Source organism: Saccostrea cucullata, unplaced genomic scaffold (assembly GCF_032062105.1).
Source record: "Saccostrea cucullata isolate Sc308-1 unplaced genomic scaffold, CSIRO_AGI_Scuc_v1 ctg4350, whole genome shotgun sequence".
NCBI classification, from domain to species: Eukaryota; Metazoa; Mollusca; class Bivalvia; order Ostreida; family Ostreidae; genus Saccostrea; species Saccostrea cuccullata.
Genome location: NW_026931263.1, coordinates 1 through 19,504, shown reverse-complemented (window position 1 = coordinate 19,504; position 19,504 = coordinate 1). Strand labels below are relative to the sequence as shown.

Genomic DNA, 19,504 nt, shown 5'->3' with positions numbered 1-19,504 from the left:
CTGAGAAGCAAGAAAAAAAAGAAGTTATGGTTTGGTCTGTTTTCTAGGGTGGAGGGACACTTAGGGCATCCAAAGTCATTTTTATTTCCTCCAGTATATATTATAGTCCTGCAAATTCCGGGGGAAGGGGGGGGGGGGTGTTGAGGGGATCTCCCAATCCACTTCCCTGTCCCTGTAATGACAAATGATCATGTGACTCCTAAATAGTAGGAAACTTTTTCCATTTGACTATACATAATATTGTTTCTTGTGTTATTATGTTATGTAAATTTAATGGTATAAAGGTTATGAACCCCTAGAGGTCATCCTCACTCTCCTAATGAGCTGGAAATGTTCACAATATGACTGCCTTAAATTAAATAAAAGTGCATCAATGATAAGATTACTTGACATTTTATTCATGAATTTGTGTCAACATATCTTCCTAGAATTAGGAATGAGAATCATTCAGAGATGGACCACATTAAACTATTTGTATAAACATTTTTTTTTTTGCATACATGAACAAACAGGGGTCTGGGAAGGGGTGAGGGGAAGGATCGAGTTAATATTTCTTTACGTCTTAATGGTTGAAAACTCCTAAAATGAATGTTGACCTCAAATCTAACTTGTCCTCATTATTTTTCAAATGGTGGTGTCTCCATATGAGTGAAAAATTCCTGAGAGGGATGTTTAACAACAAACAAAATGACATAAAAACACAATATTGATTTGCGTTAAGAAATATGCAGGGGATTTTTTCCATCATAAATCTTCTTCTCAAGAACAGCAAGGGCATTCTTGTCCCCCATTTTGGGGAAAGGGAGGGGACACTAAATCTCATTTGTCTGTCAGTCTGTCCATCTTATTGACAGCTAGTATGTGCATCTGTCACAATAAATTTAACCTTGGTCATAACTTTTGAATGATAAGAGATAGTGCTTTCATATTTCACATGCACATTACCACAGAACTTTCTAAATATACTATGATTTTTTAACCCAAGTGAGACCTTGACCTTAAAGTTTTACCTACTTTCCAAAAAAGTAACATTTTAAATTGATCATTTTGAAAGAGAAAAGAAAGGGCATTCAGATTATACATGTTTATTACATGTGAAAAGACTTTTCTAAATATATCATGACTTTTGACTCTGTGACCTTGACCTAGAAGTTTAACCTACTTTTCAAAAATATTATATTGTATATATAACTTTTGATTCAAAAGAGATAGGACTTTCATATTTGACATGTACATTACCTGCAACAAAATGTTTCAGAGCATGCTATGATTTTTCCCCTTTGACCCAATTTTCAAAAATTGATATATGATAGGGGTGCATATTTGACACACAATCTGCCATAAATTATGGTATCTCATTCAGTAAAACACAGAAAGCAGAGGACCACAATTCTTTGAATTTGCTTGTATAATCTTGATAGATGGAACATGCTCATATAATGTAGATTCAAGTTTTTTATGCCACACCATGATTAGGAATACATGTATAGTTTTTGTCATGTCCGTCCTCCACCCTTCCATCTGTCTTTCCATCGGGCTCAAAGAAACTTTCTAGATATTTTTATCAAAGTTCATATGTTGATGCATACTGATGTAAATATCCAACTGCAGCAATATTTTTTGACTTTGACTTTTCCTTTGACCTTCACTTAACTTTTCTTTAAATTAGTGTTTAGCTTTATTTTAAAGAAACCATTCAAGTTGTGTAATGAAACTTCACATGATGATACATACTGATGTAAGCTTTACGATGCTTCACTCTTTTTTACCTTGACTTTTCCTGTGACCTTGATATCACTTTTCTAAAATTAATGTCTAGACCAGTTTTGAATAAACAATTCAAGATATATTTATCAAACCTCATATGCTGATACATACTGCTAAGAGCTATTAATACGTCAACTTATTTTGACCTTGAATTTTCCTTTGACCTTGACCTCACTTTTTAAAATATCATTTTTCGACACCATTAGTCCCCCCGGGGCAAATTCAACATTCCAAAACCTTACTGTACATCTACATGACACCACCAACCATCTCCCAAAAGATGATTAGGCTACTGTGTAAAATGTAAGAGGAGTTCAGGGAAAACAGGGCTTTTTGCATAAAAAACGTCATTTTTCGACCCCCTTTTGACCCCCTGGGCCAAAATCAAAATTCCGAAACATTGCTGCACATCTACATGACACCACCAACCATCTCCCAAAAGATGATTAGCCTACTGTGTAAAATGTAAGAGGAGTTCAGGGAAGACGGGGCTTTTTGCATAAAAAACATCATTTTTCGACCCCCATTTGACCCCCCGGGGCAAAATCAAAATTCCGAAACCTTACTGCACATCTACAGGACACCACCAACCATCTCCCAAAAGATGATTAGGCTACTGTGTAAAATGTAAGAGGAGTTCAGGGAAGACGGGGCTTTTTGCATAAAAAACATCATTTTTCGACCCCCATTTGACCCCCCGGGGCAAAATCAAAATTCCGAAACCTTACTGCACATCTACAGGACACCACCAACCATCTCCCAAAAGATGATTAGGCTACTGTGTAAAATGTAAGAGGAGTTCAGGGAAGACGGGGCTTTTTGCATAAAAAACATCATTTTTCGACCCCCATTTGACCCCCTGGGGCAAAATCAAAATTCCGAAACCTTACTGCACATCTACAGGACACCATCAACCATCTCCCAAAAGATGATTAGGCTACTGTGTAAAATGTAAGAGGAGTTCAGGGAAGACGGGGCTTTTTGCATAAAAAACGTCATTTTTCGACCCCCATTTGACCCCCCGGGGCAAAATCAAAATTCCGAAACCTTACTGCACATCTACATGACACCATCAACCATCTCCCAAAAGATGATTAGGCTACTGTGTAAAATGTAAGAGGAGTTCAGGGAAGACGGGGCTTTTTGCATAAAAAACGTCATTTTTCGACCCCCATTTGACCCCCGGGGCAAAATCAAAATTCCGAAACCTTATTGCACATCTACATGACAACACCAACCATCTCCCAAAAGATGATTAGCCTACTGTGTAAAATGTAAGAGGAGTTCAGGGAAGACGGGGCTTTTTGCATAAAAAACATCATTTTTCGACCCCCATTTGACTCCCCAAGGCAAAATCAAAATTCCGAAACCTTACTGCACATCTACATGACACCACCAACCATCTCCCAAAAGATGATTAGGCTACTGTGTAAAATGTAAGAGGAGTTCAGGGAAGACGGGGCTTTTTGCATAAAAAACGTCATTTTTCGACCCCCATTTGACCCCCCGGGGCAAAATCAAAATTCCGAAACCTTACTGCACATCTACAGGACACCACCAACCATCTCCCAAAAGATGATTAGCCTACTGTGTAAAATGTAAGAGGAGTTCAGGGAAGACGGGGCTTTTTGCATAAAAAACGTCATTTTTCGACCCCCATTTGACCCCCCGGGGCAAAATCAAAATTCCGAAACCTTAATGCACATCTACATGACACCACCAACCATCTCCCAAAAGATGATTAGGCTACTGTGTAAAATGTAAGAGGAGTTCAGGGAAGAAAAGTGTGACAGACGGACGGACGGACGGACGGACGGACGGACGGACGGACATGAGTAACAACAATATACCCGAACTTTCTTTAGAAAGTGCGGGTATAATGATAATTATGTAAACAAATGGGTTCTATAATGCCTTTGCAAGGGCTACTATTGTTAACCTAATTTATCTCCGTGATGTAATATGGTTCCTTTTAAAGGTGATTATATATAAATTATATATTTTAATGTTGTATATTACAACATGTTCTCAAAATGACGAACTATATTACGCGGAGTGATACATAATATAGCGCCGCTGAGCAAGTTATGTAACTCTTCTGAGTCGTCTAACAATCCCCGACCCTCAGTCCGCTACTTTAGTGTTGGAGTTATCATAATAGGTGTTAATTGGTACAGTCGATATTAATATGTACGGAAATCCTGCGGTAGGGGATAGGGACGGTTCTTATCTCTGAACAATATGGTGCGTATTAATAAGTATACTGGCAAACACTCGTTATGTCACAAATGTACATGTAATCTCTATAGTGGTAATTCGAAAAACTAAATGACCATACATGTTTATATATTGATACAAGAACCGAAAAAAGATTTATGCGCACATGTATTTAAGTCTCATTAAGCTTAAAATATCAATGAGTATTAAAAAATCAAATTGGAATTAAATCTTTTAGAAGCATAATTCCATAAAAAAATATTTATTAAACTAGCTTCTATATCTGCTTTTTATCTACATTTTGTAGTTTCATTACATAAGTCTTCTGCATAAGCCTTTATTTCAAACAATGTAAATTTTATACAAACGAGGATTTTTATTATCACACTTGCATTACAAATGTGTTCCCATTTCGCCTTTACTGTAAAATCCAGGTAAGAAAAAGTTAAAAAGTACTATGGCGAAATGGGAATTTTAGTATTTGTAAATATTACTGGGTTGATATAAAAATTTAAATGATAAAAAAATTTAGATTGAATTTAACAGTTAATGGGAATTTATGAATACAGTGAATGAAATGATAAATGTAATACCCAAAAATACTTGATGCTAAATATATATTCAATCTTCATTACATTATTTCACCTGAGAGCTTACTAAGGCGAAATGTGAATGCTAAATTGTACAGCTATGGCGAGATGGGAACAAACCGCATTAATTACACCGAGGGCAATCAATTATAATGATTTCACAGCATCAAATTATCTTTTAGCAGTACAAACTTGAACGCATTTATATAGAGTCTATACTTGTTTTGTAGTTTTTATCTGTAACAAAATATTTTGATGCAAAAAAGATCCTTTTCACTGAACGATTGGGTGTTAAAAAACTGAAGCATTTTTTTAAAAAGTATTTTCGCCAAAATGAGTTCAAGAAAAATACGAACGAATTTCAATGTGATATTTTTTTCTAAATAGAAGAGTATGTGATTTAACAATTTTTATTTTAAAAAGAAATATTGTCAATTCTGCTTCAAATATAACACGAGAAACAGAATGACCAAGCTTTTTTTTTTTTAATTTCGGTAAAAATAAATTATAATTCATGTGTGAGAGAGTCAGAGATGAAGGATCACGGGTACTTGTGAACAGGAATCCCCTTCATATTGTACACATGATGAATAAGTGTAATAAATATAATTTGTTAAAAAAAATGTCCAACAAGCCCACGGGTTGAATATATCGAGGGGGGGGGTGTCCACAATTATAAAGTCTTCGGGGATTTTTGATACATTATGATAGCAACATGCTGCACAAGGTTGGATTGGTATCATAATAAATGTGAAATATAGAAAAAATATTGTTATCATATTATTCAAGAGAAGCATATTCAAAACAAAATTTAAAAGTTCATTTTTTATTCATTATTTATATACCCAGAAACTAAGTCTTATAATGATTGTGTGTATATATCACAAGGTCCTATATGTTAGGAATTTTTATTTTGTAAAACCTTATTTATATAAATTTTAACTTTATAAATATTTATGAAGAGGATTAAATATTAAAATATGCTAAAAACAGCTCAAACAAAATATTATGCCATTTTAAAAATCTTTAAGTCATAATCCTAATATATGTTATAATTAAAGATGGAACAAATGAAAAATAATATCTCATTCTCCCTGTACACTTTCAAACACAATAGACAGATCACCCCTGTGGCCGATGATAACAAATAAAGTTGCCGACAGTCAATTTTGAATTTTAGTACGAAAAATATTCTTCATATTCTTGAGAGTAGAATTATACATTGTTCAAAATTTCATTCAAAGGTTTTGTGTTCTCTACTTTACATTCAAGAGAAGGAAATCAGCAACATTTTTTTTGTATTCAAAAATTTTCACCCCCCCCCCCCCCCCCAAAAGAAAACAACAACAAAATTTTTTTTTTAGCTAATGCAGAGTTTTATACCTAATCTGAAATGAGGAAAGTCAGAAGAAAAAAATCGGACTGTAATTAGGGCCCCGCAAGGATTTGCGGGTGCCCTATAGTAATCACTCTGTCTGTCCGTCCGTCCGTCCGTCTGTCTGTCTGTCTGTCTGTCCGTCTGTCACTCTTCCGTCCACAAATTTTCTGTTTTTAGCTCACCTGAGCCGAAGGCTCAAGTGAGCTTTTCTGATCACATTTTGTCCGTCGTCCGTCTGTCCGTCTGTCCGTCTGTCTGTCCGTCTGTCTGTCTGTCTGTCCGTCTGTAAACTTTTCACATTTTCGACTTCTTCTCAAGAACCACTGGGCCAATTTTGACCAAACTTGGTACAAAGCATCCTTGGGTAAAGGGGAATTTAAATTGTTAAAATGAAGGGACATATCCCCTTGCAAGGGGAGATAATCAAGGAAAGACAAAAATAGGGTGGGGTCATTAAAAAATCTTCTTCTCAAGAACCACTGGGCCAGTAAAGCTGAAACTTATGTGGAAGCATCCTGGTATAGTGTAGATTCTAAATTGTTCAAATCATGACCCCCGGGGGAAGGGCGGGGCCACAATGGGGAATCAAAGTTTTATGTAGATATATTTAGGAACAATCTTTGAAAATCTTCTTCTCAAGAACCACTGGGCCAGAAAAGCTGAAACTTATGTGGAAGCATCCTGGTATAGTGTAGATTCTAAATTGTTCACATCATGACCCCCGGGGGAAGGGTGGGGCCACAATTGGGTATCAAAGTTTTATATAGAAATATATAGGAAAAATCTTTGAAAATCTTCTTCTCAAGAACCGCTGGGCCAGAAAAGCTGAACTTATGTGGAAGCATCCTGGTATAATGTAGATTCTAAATTGTTCAAATAATGACTCCCAGGGGAAGGGCGGGGCCACAATGGGGAATCAAAGTTTTATATAGAAATATATAGGAAAAATCTATGAAAATCTTCTTCTCAAGAACCACTGGGCAAGAAAAGCTGAAACTTATGTGGAAGCATCCTGGTATAGTGTAGATTCTAAATTGTTCAAGTCATGACCCCCGGGGGAAGGGCGGGGCCACAATGGGGTATCAAAGTTTAACATAGAAATATATAGGAAAAATCTTTGAAAATCTTCTTCTCAAGAACCACTGGGCCAGAAAAGCTGAAACTTATGTGGAAGCATCCTGGTATAATGTAGATTCTAAATTGTTCAAATAATGACCCCCGGGGGAAGGGCGGGGCCACAATGGGGAATCAAAGTTTTATATAGAAATATATAGGAAAAATCTTTGAAAATCTTCTTCTCAAGAACCACTGGGCCAGAAAAGGTGAAGCTTATGTTGAAGCATTCTGGGGTAGTGTAAATTCTAAATTGTAGGAATCATGACCCCCGGGGGAAGGGCGGGGCCATTATAGGGAATCAAAGTTTTACATGGAAATATATAGGAAAAATCTTTGAAAATCTTCTTCTCAGGAACCACTGGGCAAAAAAAGCTGAAACATATGTGCCCATGGAAGGATCTTGGGGTAGTATAGATTTCAAAATGTCTAAATTATGATCAGTGGGGTAGGGTGGGGATGCATTATGTATAACAAGGGGGAAATCCGGTAAAGAACAGAATGGTCAAAGCTTCTCAGGTGAGCGATGTGGCCCATGGGCCTCTTGTTTTCTAATAACTTTTTTTATGGTTGCCCAATCAAGTTTAAATTTGGTATGGTAGTTTAATAGGCAGTAATACATATTTTGATGCTAAGTTTGATTCTCTATGTCTTCTAGTTTGGAGCTGGGGTGGTGGGGTAGATTCCTTAACTATGCATAAGAATGAACAGGCAACTTTTTTTATGGTTGCCCAATTAAGATCAAATTTGGTACGGTAGTTCAGTAGGCAAAAATACATATTTTGATGCTAAGTTTGGTTCTCTATGTCCCTTGGTTTGGAGCTGGGGTGGTGGGGTAGATTCCTTAACTTTATATAAGAATGCAATTGCAAAGAGAGATAACTGCTGAAGATGTTCCCATTCAGTAAACTGAATGCTACTAGGAGTCCCATGAGATTAATTAGCTTTCCTCCTGAAGAAAATCCAGAGCATTATCTTTATCTGTCACTTTGAGATTAATTACCACCTCTGTCTGCAAATGAAGTTTGTTTTGAAGTTAAATCAATTTGGAATGCTATGAACACTCTGAAATGTGGATTTAAATATAATTTTTTTTATTATTTATTTTTGTTTGATAGTTATGATTTCATTGAATCCTAAAAAAGAAATAGATTAAAGAAGATTTTTTGATTTACCAGGGTACTTTTTTTCACTTTTTTCCTTTTTTAAAAAAATATATTAATTCAAGAATGTTTTTAATTTTTAATGTAGTTGTATAAAAACCCTATTCTATTATTAATACTGAAAAAGTTCTTATTGTAACTTAAGAAGAAAATGACGAGAGAGGTACAATTAATCCCTTGGGATTAATTATCTAGCCTGCTGCAGAAAATTTAGTAGGTTTCTCTTTATCTGTCACTTTAAGATTAATGATAACCTTTGTCTGCAACTGCTGTTTGTTTGAAGTTAAGGTCAAGCCTTCATAATATTTGCATTCATTGAAGGCTGGCATTTTATATAACACAAGATTCATAATTGTTTAATTATAAATTCAATGTTAAGTTGTTCTTTACTGCCTAATGTAAATACAAGAATATTATTTTCAGGTTTTTGAATATTCAGGAATTATGTTGAAATTTTAAGAATACAGTTGCTGTTGCTTTTTCTTTGTACATTTATTAATCATTCTGTAAGCTGCACCCTTTTAATTCTACCCCATGGCGGGGCCCTTGCTGACTGGTCAGTTTTCTAGTATTGATATAAATTTAATTTTATCGCAGAAACCTGGATCCAAAATGCAACACTTTGTTAATTTTTTTTCATTTTTTAAGACTTTATTGAAGTAACAAAACTTGCACTCGGTTTTATTTAACGTAGCAGTCAAGGCGATCAAGAGGCGGGTTTAGTTGAACCATGCTTAGCGCTTTCCAGTACTTTCAGTACTTTGATTAAATTTGATTTTCGCTTTTCTACGGAAAAAATGAATAAATAATTGCAATACATGTATATACCTGGAAGGATTAAGTTTGAAATTGAATTTAAAACATAATCCCTGCCAAATCAAAATACCACTGTCGGCACATGTATGTATATTGTATAAAGAATAATTTTTCTGTGTTACATGTACAATACACATTGAATATTAATTAATATATACTGAAAATACTAACTAAGAATTTGATTTCGGGAGAAAGGTTGCGGGGGGGGGGGGGGGGGGGGGGGGGGGGGGGGGGGGGCTGTTAAGCATACTGAATGGCAAACGTATATTTAGTTACTTGAAGGAAGGTTTTTTTCTTTTGTAATGATACACTTTATTTAAGTGATGTAGAACCAAAAATTCTATTGTATTAGGTTTTAAACAGTTTGTCTTTTCTAAAATTTAGAATCACACTAACAATTTAATTCGCTCTACAAATATTTAATTAACTGAATATCTGTAGTACTATTCATAATTATCAGACATATATATAGTTCTAGCATCTTTGTGTTTATTTTTTCTTTAAAAACTTGTTACTAGACATATTGTTTTTGTGTATTCTTGTCTTGTAAAATTATTATTCATCTATTAACGATTTTTTGTCGTCTTTTATATTATAACGAAATGCCGCGCTTTAAGTATTTGTTTAGGGACATTGCCCTTATCTAAATTTAATATTTTAGCATCGTTCTACTTACATGTATGTTCTTAATGTATTTTTTCCAGGGAAAAATGGATAAAGTAACAGCTAAGTTATAATAATAGAAATATATATATATATATATATCGTAGATACTTTTTGCATTGAAATAATTATTCTTTAAACACGATATCTAAGTTATTTAATTAAAAAACGTGTTAATTCTTACCATCAAAAAGATAAGTCCTTTTACTTCGGAGTTCCGAATGACAATAAAGACTGAACGATAAGTGAACGGTGAACGCAAACTAAACGGAACGAAGAGCGAACGGTGAACGTTTTGTGAACGGTGAACGCGAGCGCACGGTAAACGGTGAACGCAAAACTGTGAACGGAGAGCGAACGGTGAACGCACGCTGAACGAACGGTGAACGCACGCTGAACAAACGGTGAACGAACGGTGAGCGAACGGAAAAATGGGAAAGTAGAACGTTTCAGGGACTGTAGGATTGATTGTATGGATAAAATAGGCTTTGCCTGCTGCTCAATCCCATTCACTTTATTTGTAAATAAGATTTTTTATTATTTAAAAAAATTGTATATTTCAGTCAGTATCTATTTTACTGTAGGAATCTGACCCTTTCCTGACAATTCCCAGAAAGGTTATGATGACTACAGGAACAGCCAAAGAATCTCTGCTAGGTAAATGTTTTGAGCTTTAACACTCAAAGTCAATAAAAATGTGCAATTAAGGGTTGAGAAAAATGAAAATTTCAGTGTTGATATTTTCTTCTCAAAATATTGCAGAAATATTGACAAATACCTAGATATGTCTACGCTAAATGGATTTCAAGTTAACTTTCGAGGTTTTTGTAAAACCATCTTTCAAAGTATGGTAACATTTTTCACATTTTCCTATGGTGTAACATCTGTTACTGTTCACCATCGTTTGAAATTCATTGAATAAATATTCGCTCCTTTACTTTTGGATAAGGTAACTCTAAGTTTCACTTCAAATATGTTTAGACGAAGAAACGAAACAACAGACAGATAAATTATGCATCAAATTTTATTTTAAACTGTAAAGGAAAAAGAGTAAGAAAAACGACCAACGAAAAAATTGGCAAAACACAAAACATGACTAGATTCCAATATCAATACTTTTGATATGTGATTAAAAATTGAACAAAACATAGGGGGAAAATCTAATATGGTATATAAATGATGTAAAGTAAGCGTGCATGAAGGTTCAAGTGGTATTTAAAATATATAGATATAGATGAAATGTAAAAGTGCACTCACAGTAACGTATGTTACTCTGTTTTTATGTGTACATAAAACGGCTCTTTAAAGTGCATTCAAATGAAAAATAAGTTTTTTTTTACTAGAACACATACATATCACTACAATTTAGCAGTTTGTCATTCCTGAATAAACCAATGGTGTCTTTATTATTAATTTAAAGTAAAATTATTAGACAAAATTATAAAAATCACAACTTTACACTTATAAGATGAAATTGAACATTAAGGTTGTCTTTATTGCTAAAACGATGATCGTAATTCCTATTTCATGTTTAATATTCAACATAATAAAACTCTTTTAATCAAGTTTGGCTTGTATTTATGTAATTTATAGTAACGTATGTTACAATTCAAAACTTAAATGTACATCTTCAACTGACAGAAAAGAAAATCCACAAATTACTGAAACACTAAAGCAGTTAAGACACTTGTTTAATAATGCATTTTTACATCTTTAATGGGATTCTGTAAGTGATTCTGTAGGTTACACAATGTATCATTCTATTGTAAATGAAGGAATCAAATTTCTCTCTAAAATTGACTATATACTGCTCAAATCTATCAAATTTCTTCTGCCTTGTTCTTCCTTTTGTCAGAAACTTTTCCCCTTCATTTGTTTTTTTCTCTTTCTGTAATTTTTCTGAATTTTAGCACGCGAAAGAACCATTTTTGCCTAAAATAAAAGTAACCAAATATAGTAACATACGTTACCCAACGTCTTATGTATTTATTGTTGTCTATGTTTTTGAAATACCATTTCATAAAATTCCTTCCCCACTTTAAGTGAAGTAGAATATCTAAAAGTAATTTTTATACAATGGCAGCATTAAATTTCCCATGTTTATGATCAAATCGTATCAGCAAAATGACATAAAAAATAAAATTGACATCAAATCCCAGGTAGGGCCTTATTTTTCATTTTACGGTTAAATGTAATAAAATAAATTAAAGAGATTTATTTTATTATCTTATATTGAAATGAATTTGCTAGAAGTTTTGATTTTTCAGATCAATAAATGTTTTACTGAAATGTTAAAAGTTTGAGTAACAAACGTTACCAAGTGTAACGTATGTTACCTTCATTTTATTTCCGATTTCCAAAATATCCGAGTAAATTTGTGCAATGTTTTTTGTATTATAACTAACTATAGGCTTTCTGTCATATTTTAAATAAGAGTCGTATGAAATGATTCCACCTCATCACCTTATAACAGCTCAACATAACAAACGGTACTGTTTATAGCTGTGATATGACAGGATCGAGGAAAAAATGTTCACACGTGCTTTTGTGTTGCAAAGATCATGGTCAGACATTCTTTTATGCTCACGTGACACCAAATTTCGCGGGTATATGTCGCAGTGTAGTCAGAATAGAGAATCCCGGTATCGTATGTTACATCACGTATGATAAATCACAAGCTTATATCTTCCGATGGAGTTTCAGAATCAGTTGTTGCCTGACCTTAGAACTTTTAATCTATTGACAAATGAGCATGATTGAAAGAGCAAACTTTACTAACCTATCCTATTACTAGATAACTTTAAAAATGATGTAACGTATGTTACATTCTAATTTCCAGAAAAATAAATTTCCCAATTTCGAAAAAATTGACATCAAAATAGTATTACAATTCTGATTTTCTCTTTTTTAAAATGAAAGATCATATAATATCTTCAAATTAAACGTAAACATTCATGAAAAAATAAAATAAAAAGTCGTCATTTGGAACATTGGAAAAACTATATATGTTAAAACACGAACCTGGCGACACAGTAATTGTTCCATGAAAATCATAGTGTACAACCAAAATGATAGTAAAGACTACTGAAAATTCAAAAAGGAGCATCATATACAGCAATTAGTGATATTTAAATAAGCAGTGCAGCATTTTTCTTTTATTTTAAGAGCATTCAAGATGAAAACCTTTTGTGGCGACAGTAACGTAAGTTACCAAATGGCCCATTCAGAGCTCTCTCGTCATAAAATATTTTGCCAGAGTTTACAAAAAAATATGTTTACAAAAAAATATTTTTTCAAGTTAATTAAGGTATAAATATATTAACACTAATAATACCTGCACCCTGTCGGTAACCACTTTACTCAGAAATGCCGGCGACATTGATTGCACATTTTTATTGACTTTTGAGTGTTAAGACAAAAATATTGGTTTTTTTTAACTTATGATGGCCCTTTAATAGATGAAGATATGATCCTACTAGCCATTCCTAGTGTTGTGTTTATTAACTGTTGTAGGTCCTTTAATTGAGGAGGATAAGATCCTACAAGTCATGCCTAGTGTTGTGTTTATTAACTGTTGTAGGTGCTTTAATTGAGGAGTATAAGATCCTACAAGTCATGCCTAGAGCTGTGTTTATTGACTGTTGTAGGTCCTTTAATTGAGGAAGATAAGATCCTACAAGTAATGCCTAGTGTTTGTTTATTGACTGTTGTAGGTCCTTTAATTGAGGAAGATAAGATCCTACAAGTCATGCCTAGTGCTGTGTTTATTGACTGTTGTAGGTCCTTTAATTGAGGAAAATAAGATCCTACAAGTCATGCCTAGTGTTGTGTTTATTTAATGTTGTAGGTCCTTTAATTGAGGAGTATAAGATCCTACAAGTCATGCCTACTGTTGTGTTTATTTAATGTTGTAGGTCCTTTAATTGAGGAAGATAAGATCCTACAAGTCATGCCTAGTGTTGTGTTTTTTTAATGTTGTAGGTGCTTTAAGAAGGATAAGATTCTACAAGTCATGCCTAGTGCTGTGTTTTTTTTTACTGTTGCAGGTCCTTTAATTGAGGAGGATAAGATCCTACAAGTCATGCCTAGTGCTGTGTTTATTGACTGTTGTAGATCCTTTAATTGAGGAAGATAAGATCCTACAAGTCATGCCTAGTGTTGTGTTTATTTAATGTTGTAGGTCCTTTAATTGAGGAGGATAAGATCCTACAAGTCATGCCTAGTGTTGTGTTTATTGACTGTTGTAGGTCCTTTAATTGAGGAGGATAAGATCCTACAAGTCATGCCTAGTGTTGTGTTTATTTAATGTTGTAGGTCCTTTAATTGAGGAGGATAAGATCCTACAAGCCATGTCTAATGTTAAGTTTTATATAAATTGTTGTAGGTCCTTTAATTGAGGAGGATAAGATCCTACAAGCCATGCCTAGTGTTGTCCTAGCCCTCCATGTCCTTTGTGAGAGGAGACAAGCGGACTCCTTCTGGAAACCTTACATCAGTATCCTTTAAACTTACCATCAATCGACTTTATTGAATCCAGCGTCCTAGGTTCATGAGGCATGTAGGACATAACGCAATGTACATGTATGCAAACTCTTCAAGGTACCTTCCCCAATTTTTTAGATATTTCCGATTTTAAGCTCACCTGAGCCAAAAGCTTAAGTGAGCTTTTCTGATAGAATGAGAACTCACACATCCTTGACCTTTGACCTAGATGTTCTTCCTAATGAGTACACGACCCCTCTATACTTTCTGCCAGAGGATTTACTTCACTTGAAGGGCTCCCCTGCACAGAGTGAGTTTAGTGTTTATTGTCATCTTTTCTTTTGAACAAGACAATATTTGGCAATTCATTTTGAGTTAAAATTTTAATGTGGTCATCTTCTTGTTAGGGGGTCACTGGACTGATTGTAGTAAATAATACAATTATAAATGATTTCCGTATTACATGCCTCATCTTACAATAGAATAAAGTGATAAATGTTTACTATTTTTAGGTGACTGTATAAAACAGTTTCGCAACATAGCCCGTCAGTATGCCTGCTTCTACAGGGTATTTCAGGTCAGCTATCAGGGGTGCTTGTCAGTGTTTGGAAATAGCAGCACAAAATATGTTTCATTTCTGTACAATGTATACTGTAGATCACCAAATTTTCGTGACACCTTATTTTCGTGAGATAGTCATTAACTTTTGATTAGCGAGACAAAATTTTCACGAATTTTGCTTATTGCTCTATATAATCTTAAGAAATACTATTTTACGCGAGAATTTAATTTACGCAAGCACACTGTCTCGCGTAAGTACGCGAAAATAAAGTTCTTGCAAATAAAAAGTGATTTACAGTAGTTTTTGCCACTTTATTGTAAGCTGAATTTTTTGTTTCTTTACAGACCAGTCAGAATGCAGACAAGCTTCCAATTAAGGACTGTTTTACATTTGATGACTACAGGTATGATAATTAACAAGACTTACCCCAATAACATAACAATGTTCACAAACTTAACCAAGTTGCTATAAAACAAGATGTTTTGTAATAAAAATAAATGGTATCACTTCATTATCCATTGTATCCATAAATATGTTAGTAAAAGGTATCCTTCAGTTTTGTTTGACTTGTAGATGGGCAGTTTCTACCGTGATGACCAGACAAAATCAAATCCCAACACCAGATGGCGGTAAAATCACTTTCGCTCTCATTCCAATGTGGGACATGTGCAATCACTGTAACGGCACGGTGAGTGATCTCTAATGTAAATGGATAATTTTTTATAATTTTTAAAGTTTTTAGCAAATTAACATCTTATTATAATTTCATTAAATTTGAATACTTGCGAAAAATTAGGAATCTGCAGTCACAAATTTTCTGTTACTGTTGATTTATAGTTGTTTAACACTTGTAACCATTTATTTGTTATTTCTGTTTTATAAAATTCCTCACATTCATGATACAATTACAATTTGTTTGTTTGTTTGTTTGTTTGTTTATTCAGGAAATGGCACATATCATATGTAACAAAGGATAGACATAAAAGAACAAAATTGGCACATGGAATCCAAAGAGATCATAAGATTTCTTTAAAAATACAAATATAATAAAACACTAGCATTATATCATAAAAAACATGTACTTAAGAAGAACAATTAATTCTGAATCTCTAAAAAAAGGATGGCGGGTAACTATAAAATAACCTTTGTACTAAGTAAAGCCATTTACCCGAGGATGACCCATGAAAGCAACAATGTGCTTATTTCCAATGGGGTCCTCATAGATTGTAATAATAATTGACCTACTTAGCACTAAATGCTATGATATAAATAAGAATAAATAAAACTTAAATAAATAAGACAATATGTATGTTTTAAGAAACTAATAGTATAAAACTAATAATATATTTTAATCATGTTGAATTTGGAGATTGTAACACATTATGATATATCTACTTACAGATCAGTACAGACTACAATATTATCTATGTTTATCAGTATTAATTTGTTATATAACACATTATGATATATATACTTACAGATCACTACAGACTACAATATTATCTATGTTTATCAGTATTAATTTGTCATATAACACATTATGATATATCTACTTACAGATCACTACAGACTACAATATTATCTATGTTTATCAGTATTAATTTGTCATATAACACATTATGATATATCTACTTACAGATCACTACAGACTACAATATTATCTATGTTTATCAGTATTAATTTGTCATATAACACATTATGATCTATCTACTTCCAGATCACTACAGACTACAATATTATCTATGTTTATCAGTATTAATTTGTCATATAACACATTATGATCTATCTACTTCCAGATCACTACAGACTACAATATTATCTATGTTTATCAGTATTAATTTGTTTTATAACACATTATGATATATCTACTTACAGATCACTACAGACTACAATATTATCTATGTTTATCAGTATTAATTTGTTTTATAACACATTATGATATATCTACTTACAGATCACTACAGACTACAATATTATCTATGTTTATCAGTATTAATTTGTTTTATAACACATTATGATATATCTACTTACAGATCACTACAGACTACAACCTAGACAAGGACTGTAGTGAGTGTTTCGCTCTGAGGAATTTTAAGGCCAAGGAACAGGTCAGTTGTTGAAATGAATTCCTTATGTTTTATTTTACCTCTGGTTACTTTTTCAAAATTAAATTTAAAAACATTTTTAGCATTTATTATCTTTTTGTTACTTGGACCCACTTCAAGTCTTTCTTAAGAGATGAACTTTGTTTTTATACAGAGTTACTTATTTCAATCTTTAACTTCTGTGATCTTTAATTATTACAGGTATTTATTTTTTATGGAGCCAGATCCAATGCAGAACTTTTAATCCACAATGGATTTGTTTATCCAGAGAATGAGTTGGATAGAGTAGCTGTTAGGTTAGGTAGGTCATTAGAATCAGAATAATTTAAAAATGGATCGTCAACATAATTTTTCCAGATTATTTTATTTTAACAAATTGTTACTTTAATTTTCAGGCATAAGTAAAGGGGATCCACTTTATGAACAGAAAAATGAGTTGCTGAAAAAACTAGGGTTAGCAGTGTAAGTGCAGTGTTTATAATATTCAAACCATTCGGATTCAGTGCATAATTATACACACCGCAGATAATGCCTTTTTTCGAGTCTTCCAAATTTGTAATTGAATAGTTTACTTAGTGCCATAAAATGAAATACTCATAGTCCTTTTTAACAATACTAATTCGGAGCAGAAGAAATATTTATCTCCAAAATCAGAGTTGGGATCAGATGCCATGTTATAGTAAGCATTCCCTGCTGACCAGTCACAATATATAATAGTTAAATATTCCCTACATTCAAATATAGCCACTAAACCCTCTCCTTTACACAGGTTGAGGAATTTTTACATCCACTCTGGAATGATTCCTGTGGATCCCCAGCTGATGGCCTTCCTCCGAGTTTTCTGTATGTCTGAGGGTAAGCTAATTGTTATCTCATTCTTAGGTTGTATGTACCTAGTGATATATGATGGCCTTCCTCTGTTTTCTGTATGTATGACATACTATACAATTATTGCTGTTTTTTGGGTCAATACAATGATTTAGACACCTGAGGAGTACAATATTCACTGAGCCCGAGGGGCAAAGTGAATTTTGTACTTCGAAGATGGCTTAGAGAGAAGGAAATTATTCAATCATATAATAAATAAAGATATTTGTTATTTCCTTCAATAGAAAACCTGAAGGAATTAAATTCTAAGGAGCTGACAGAAGAAGATGCGGAGAAGATAGGAGATATCGACGTCCCTGTGTCGGCTGAGAATGAGGAGAAAGTGTGGGCGTTCCTCGAGACACGGACAGCCCTCTTACTACGGGCGTATGACACGGCGTCAGAGGTGGGCATTTAAAATCTACATTTCGAAGAGGTTTACAAACTACAACTAAAAAAGCACAAACACATAACTCTGATAAAGTGTACATGTATCAGAATAGGGAGAAGTTGTTTACTTACATGTACATGTATATATTTAAAGGTTCAAAAAGTAAAGACCAAATTTGGATTTTATTTTGTTTCTCTTTTTAGGAGGATGAGGAGCTGTTACAGAAAAAAGAAATGAATATTCATGAGAGACTAGCTGTACAATTACGAATGTGTGAGAAAAGAATATTAAAGGCTGCACAAGTGTACGCTGGGGACCGGAAAAAATCTGTAAAGGGAGATAACTCTGACACAGCAGCAGCATAGATTAAATAATACAGCATTAAACATGGGAAGAAAATGTGTGATTGAAACTTTTTTAAATCATTTAATAAATGATCAATTGTATTTGTTAAGACTTTGATACTTTATTTTCTTTTATAAAGCATTTTTTCTGAGCCCTTTTATTTTCAAGCATGACAAAATTTTCACAAGAGTTGGACAATCAGGGGAAAACTTCTTGTCAATGATTAATTTCTTAGATAATGTTAACAATTCCTTATTTTTACAACTTTATTTTCTTATGATAATGAACAAGTGTTCAGTATACATGTATTAAATATGTCATATGTTATATATGTAGAGGAATGTATTATAAGAGGAGGTAACTCTTACCCGTTCATATTACTGTCTATTTATGATATGTTTATGTCAGAGAGGATTTGTTTATTATTAATAAATTATTTCAGTCTTCATCAGAATATTTATTTTATGTCTCAAATTAAACACTGTAGTCATTAAGAGCTGTTTAAACTTATTAAGGACAGATGATACAAACTTATGTCAAAAAAAAATTTGAAAATAATTACTTGGGTCATGTTCAATTGACTATTAATGAATAAGTAAATTTGAAAATAATTACTTTGGTCATGTTCAATTGACTAAAATGAATAAGTTTCACCACATATATATTTTTTAAAATTTTTTATATAAAATATCACAAAAATGGAAATTGAAGTGAAAAATATTTGCATAGATTAATAATAAAGGATGGTTTGAGAAGGCAGACTTTTGTACATCACAGAAGTTTTAAAATTTCTTAATATTCTCCCCAAACATGCGCAAACATTATTACACCGTAATTGTTCTTTTTGCATTACAGGATCTGTAGCATTATGGTCAATAACATATACGCTGTATATAAAACCATAACGCTACAGATCTGCAGATACAATTCACTTTGAAGTTTGAATATTCCTATCACCTTCATTTCACTGAGCTTCAGTTTGCAGTTTTTTTTCGAATTCTACAAAATTCCCAGGGTTTATTATGAATAGATAGTTCATAGAAAG

General features: G+C 33.2%; 1 protein-coding gene across 1 annotated transcript in view; it reads left to right on the top strand.

Moving 5' to 3' along the window:
- LOC134232030 (actin-histidine N-methyltransferase-like) overlaps positions 1-18,907 on the top strand; it is a 35,782-nt gene extending 16,875 nt beyond the window's left edge. The window contains exons 5-16 of the mRNA XM_062714007.1: positions 10,292-10,364; positions 14,092-14,202; positions 14,419-14,499; positions 14,702-14,766; positions 15,096-15,154; positions 15,325-15,439; positions 16,785-16,859; positions 17,058-17,157; positions 17,252-17,318; positions 17,626-17,711; positions 17,969-18,129; positions 18,318-18,907. Coding sequence (XP_062569991.1) covers positions 10,292-10,364; positions 14,092-14,202; positions 14,419-14,499; positions 14,702-14,766; positions 15,096-15,154; positions 15,325-15,439; positions 16,785-16,859; positions 17,058-17,157; positions 17,252-17,318; positions 17,626-17,711; positions 17,969-18,129; positions 18,318-18,479 — 1,155 coding nt within the window. The 3' untranslated portion in view covers positions 18,480-18,907. The remainder of the gene's footprint in view (positions 1-10,291; positions 10,365-14,091; positions 14,203-14,418; positions 14,500-14,701; positions 14,767-15,095; positions 15,155-15,324; positions 15,440-16,784; positions 16,860-17,057; positions 17,158-17,251; positions 17,319-17,625; positions 17,712-17,968; positions 18,130-18,317) is intronic.
- Positions 18,908-19,504: the final 597 nt, after the last annotated feature.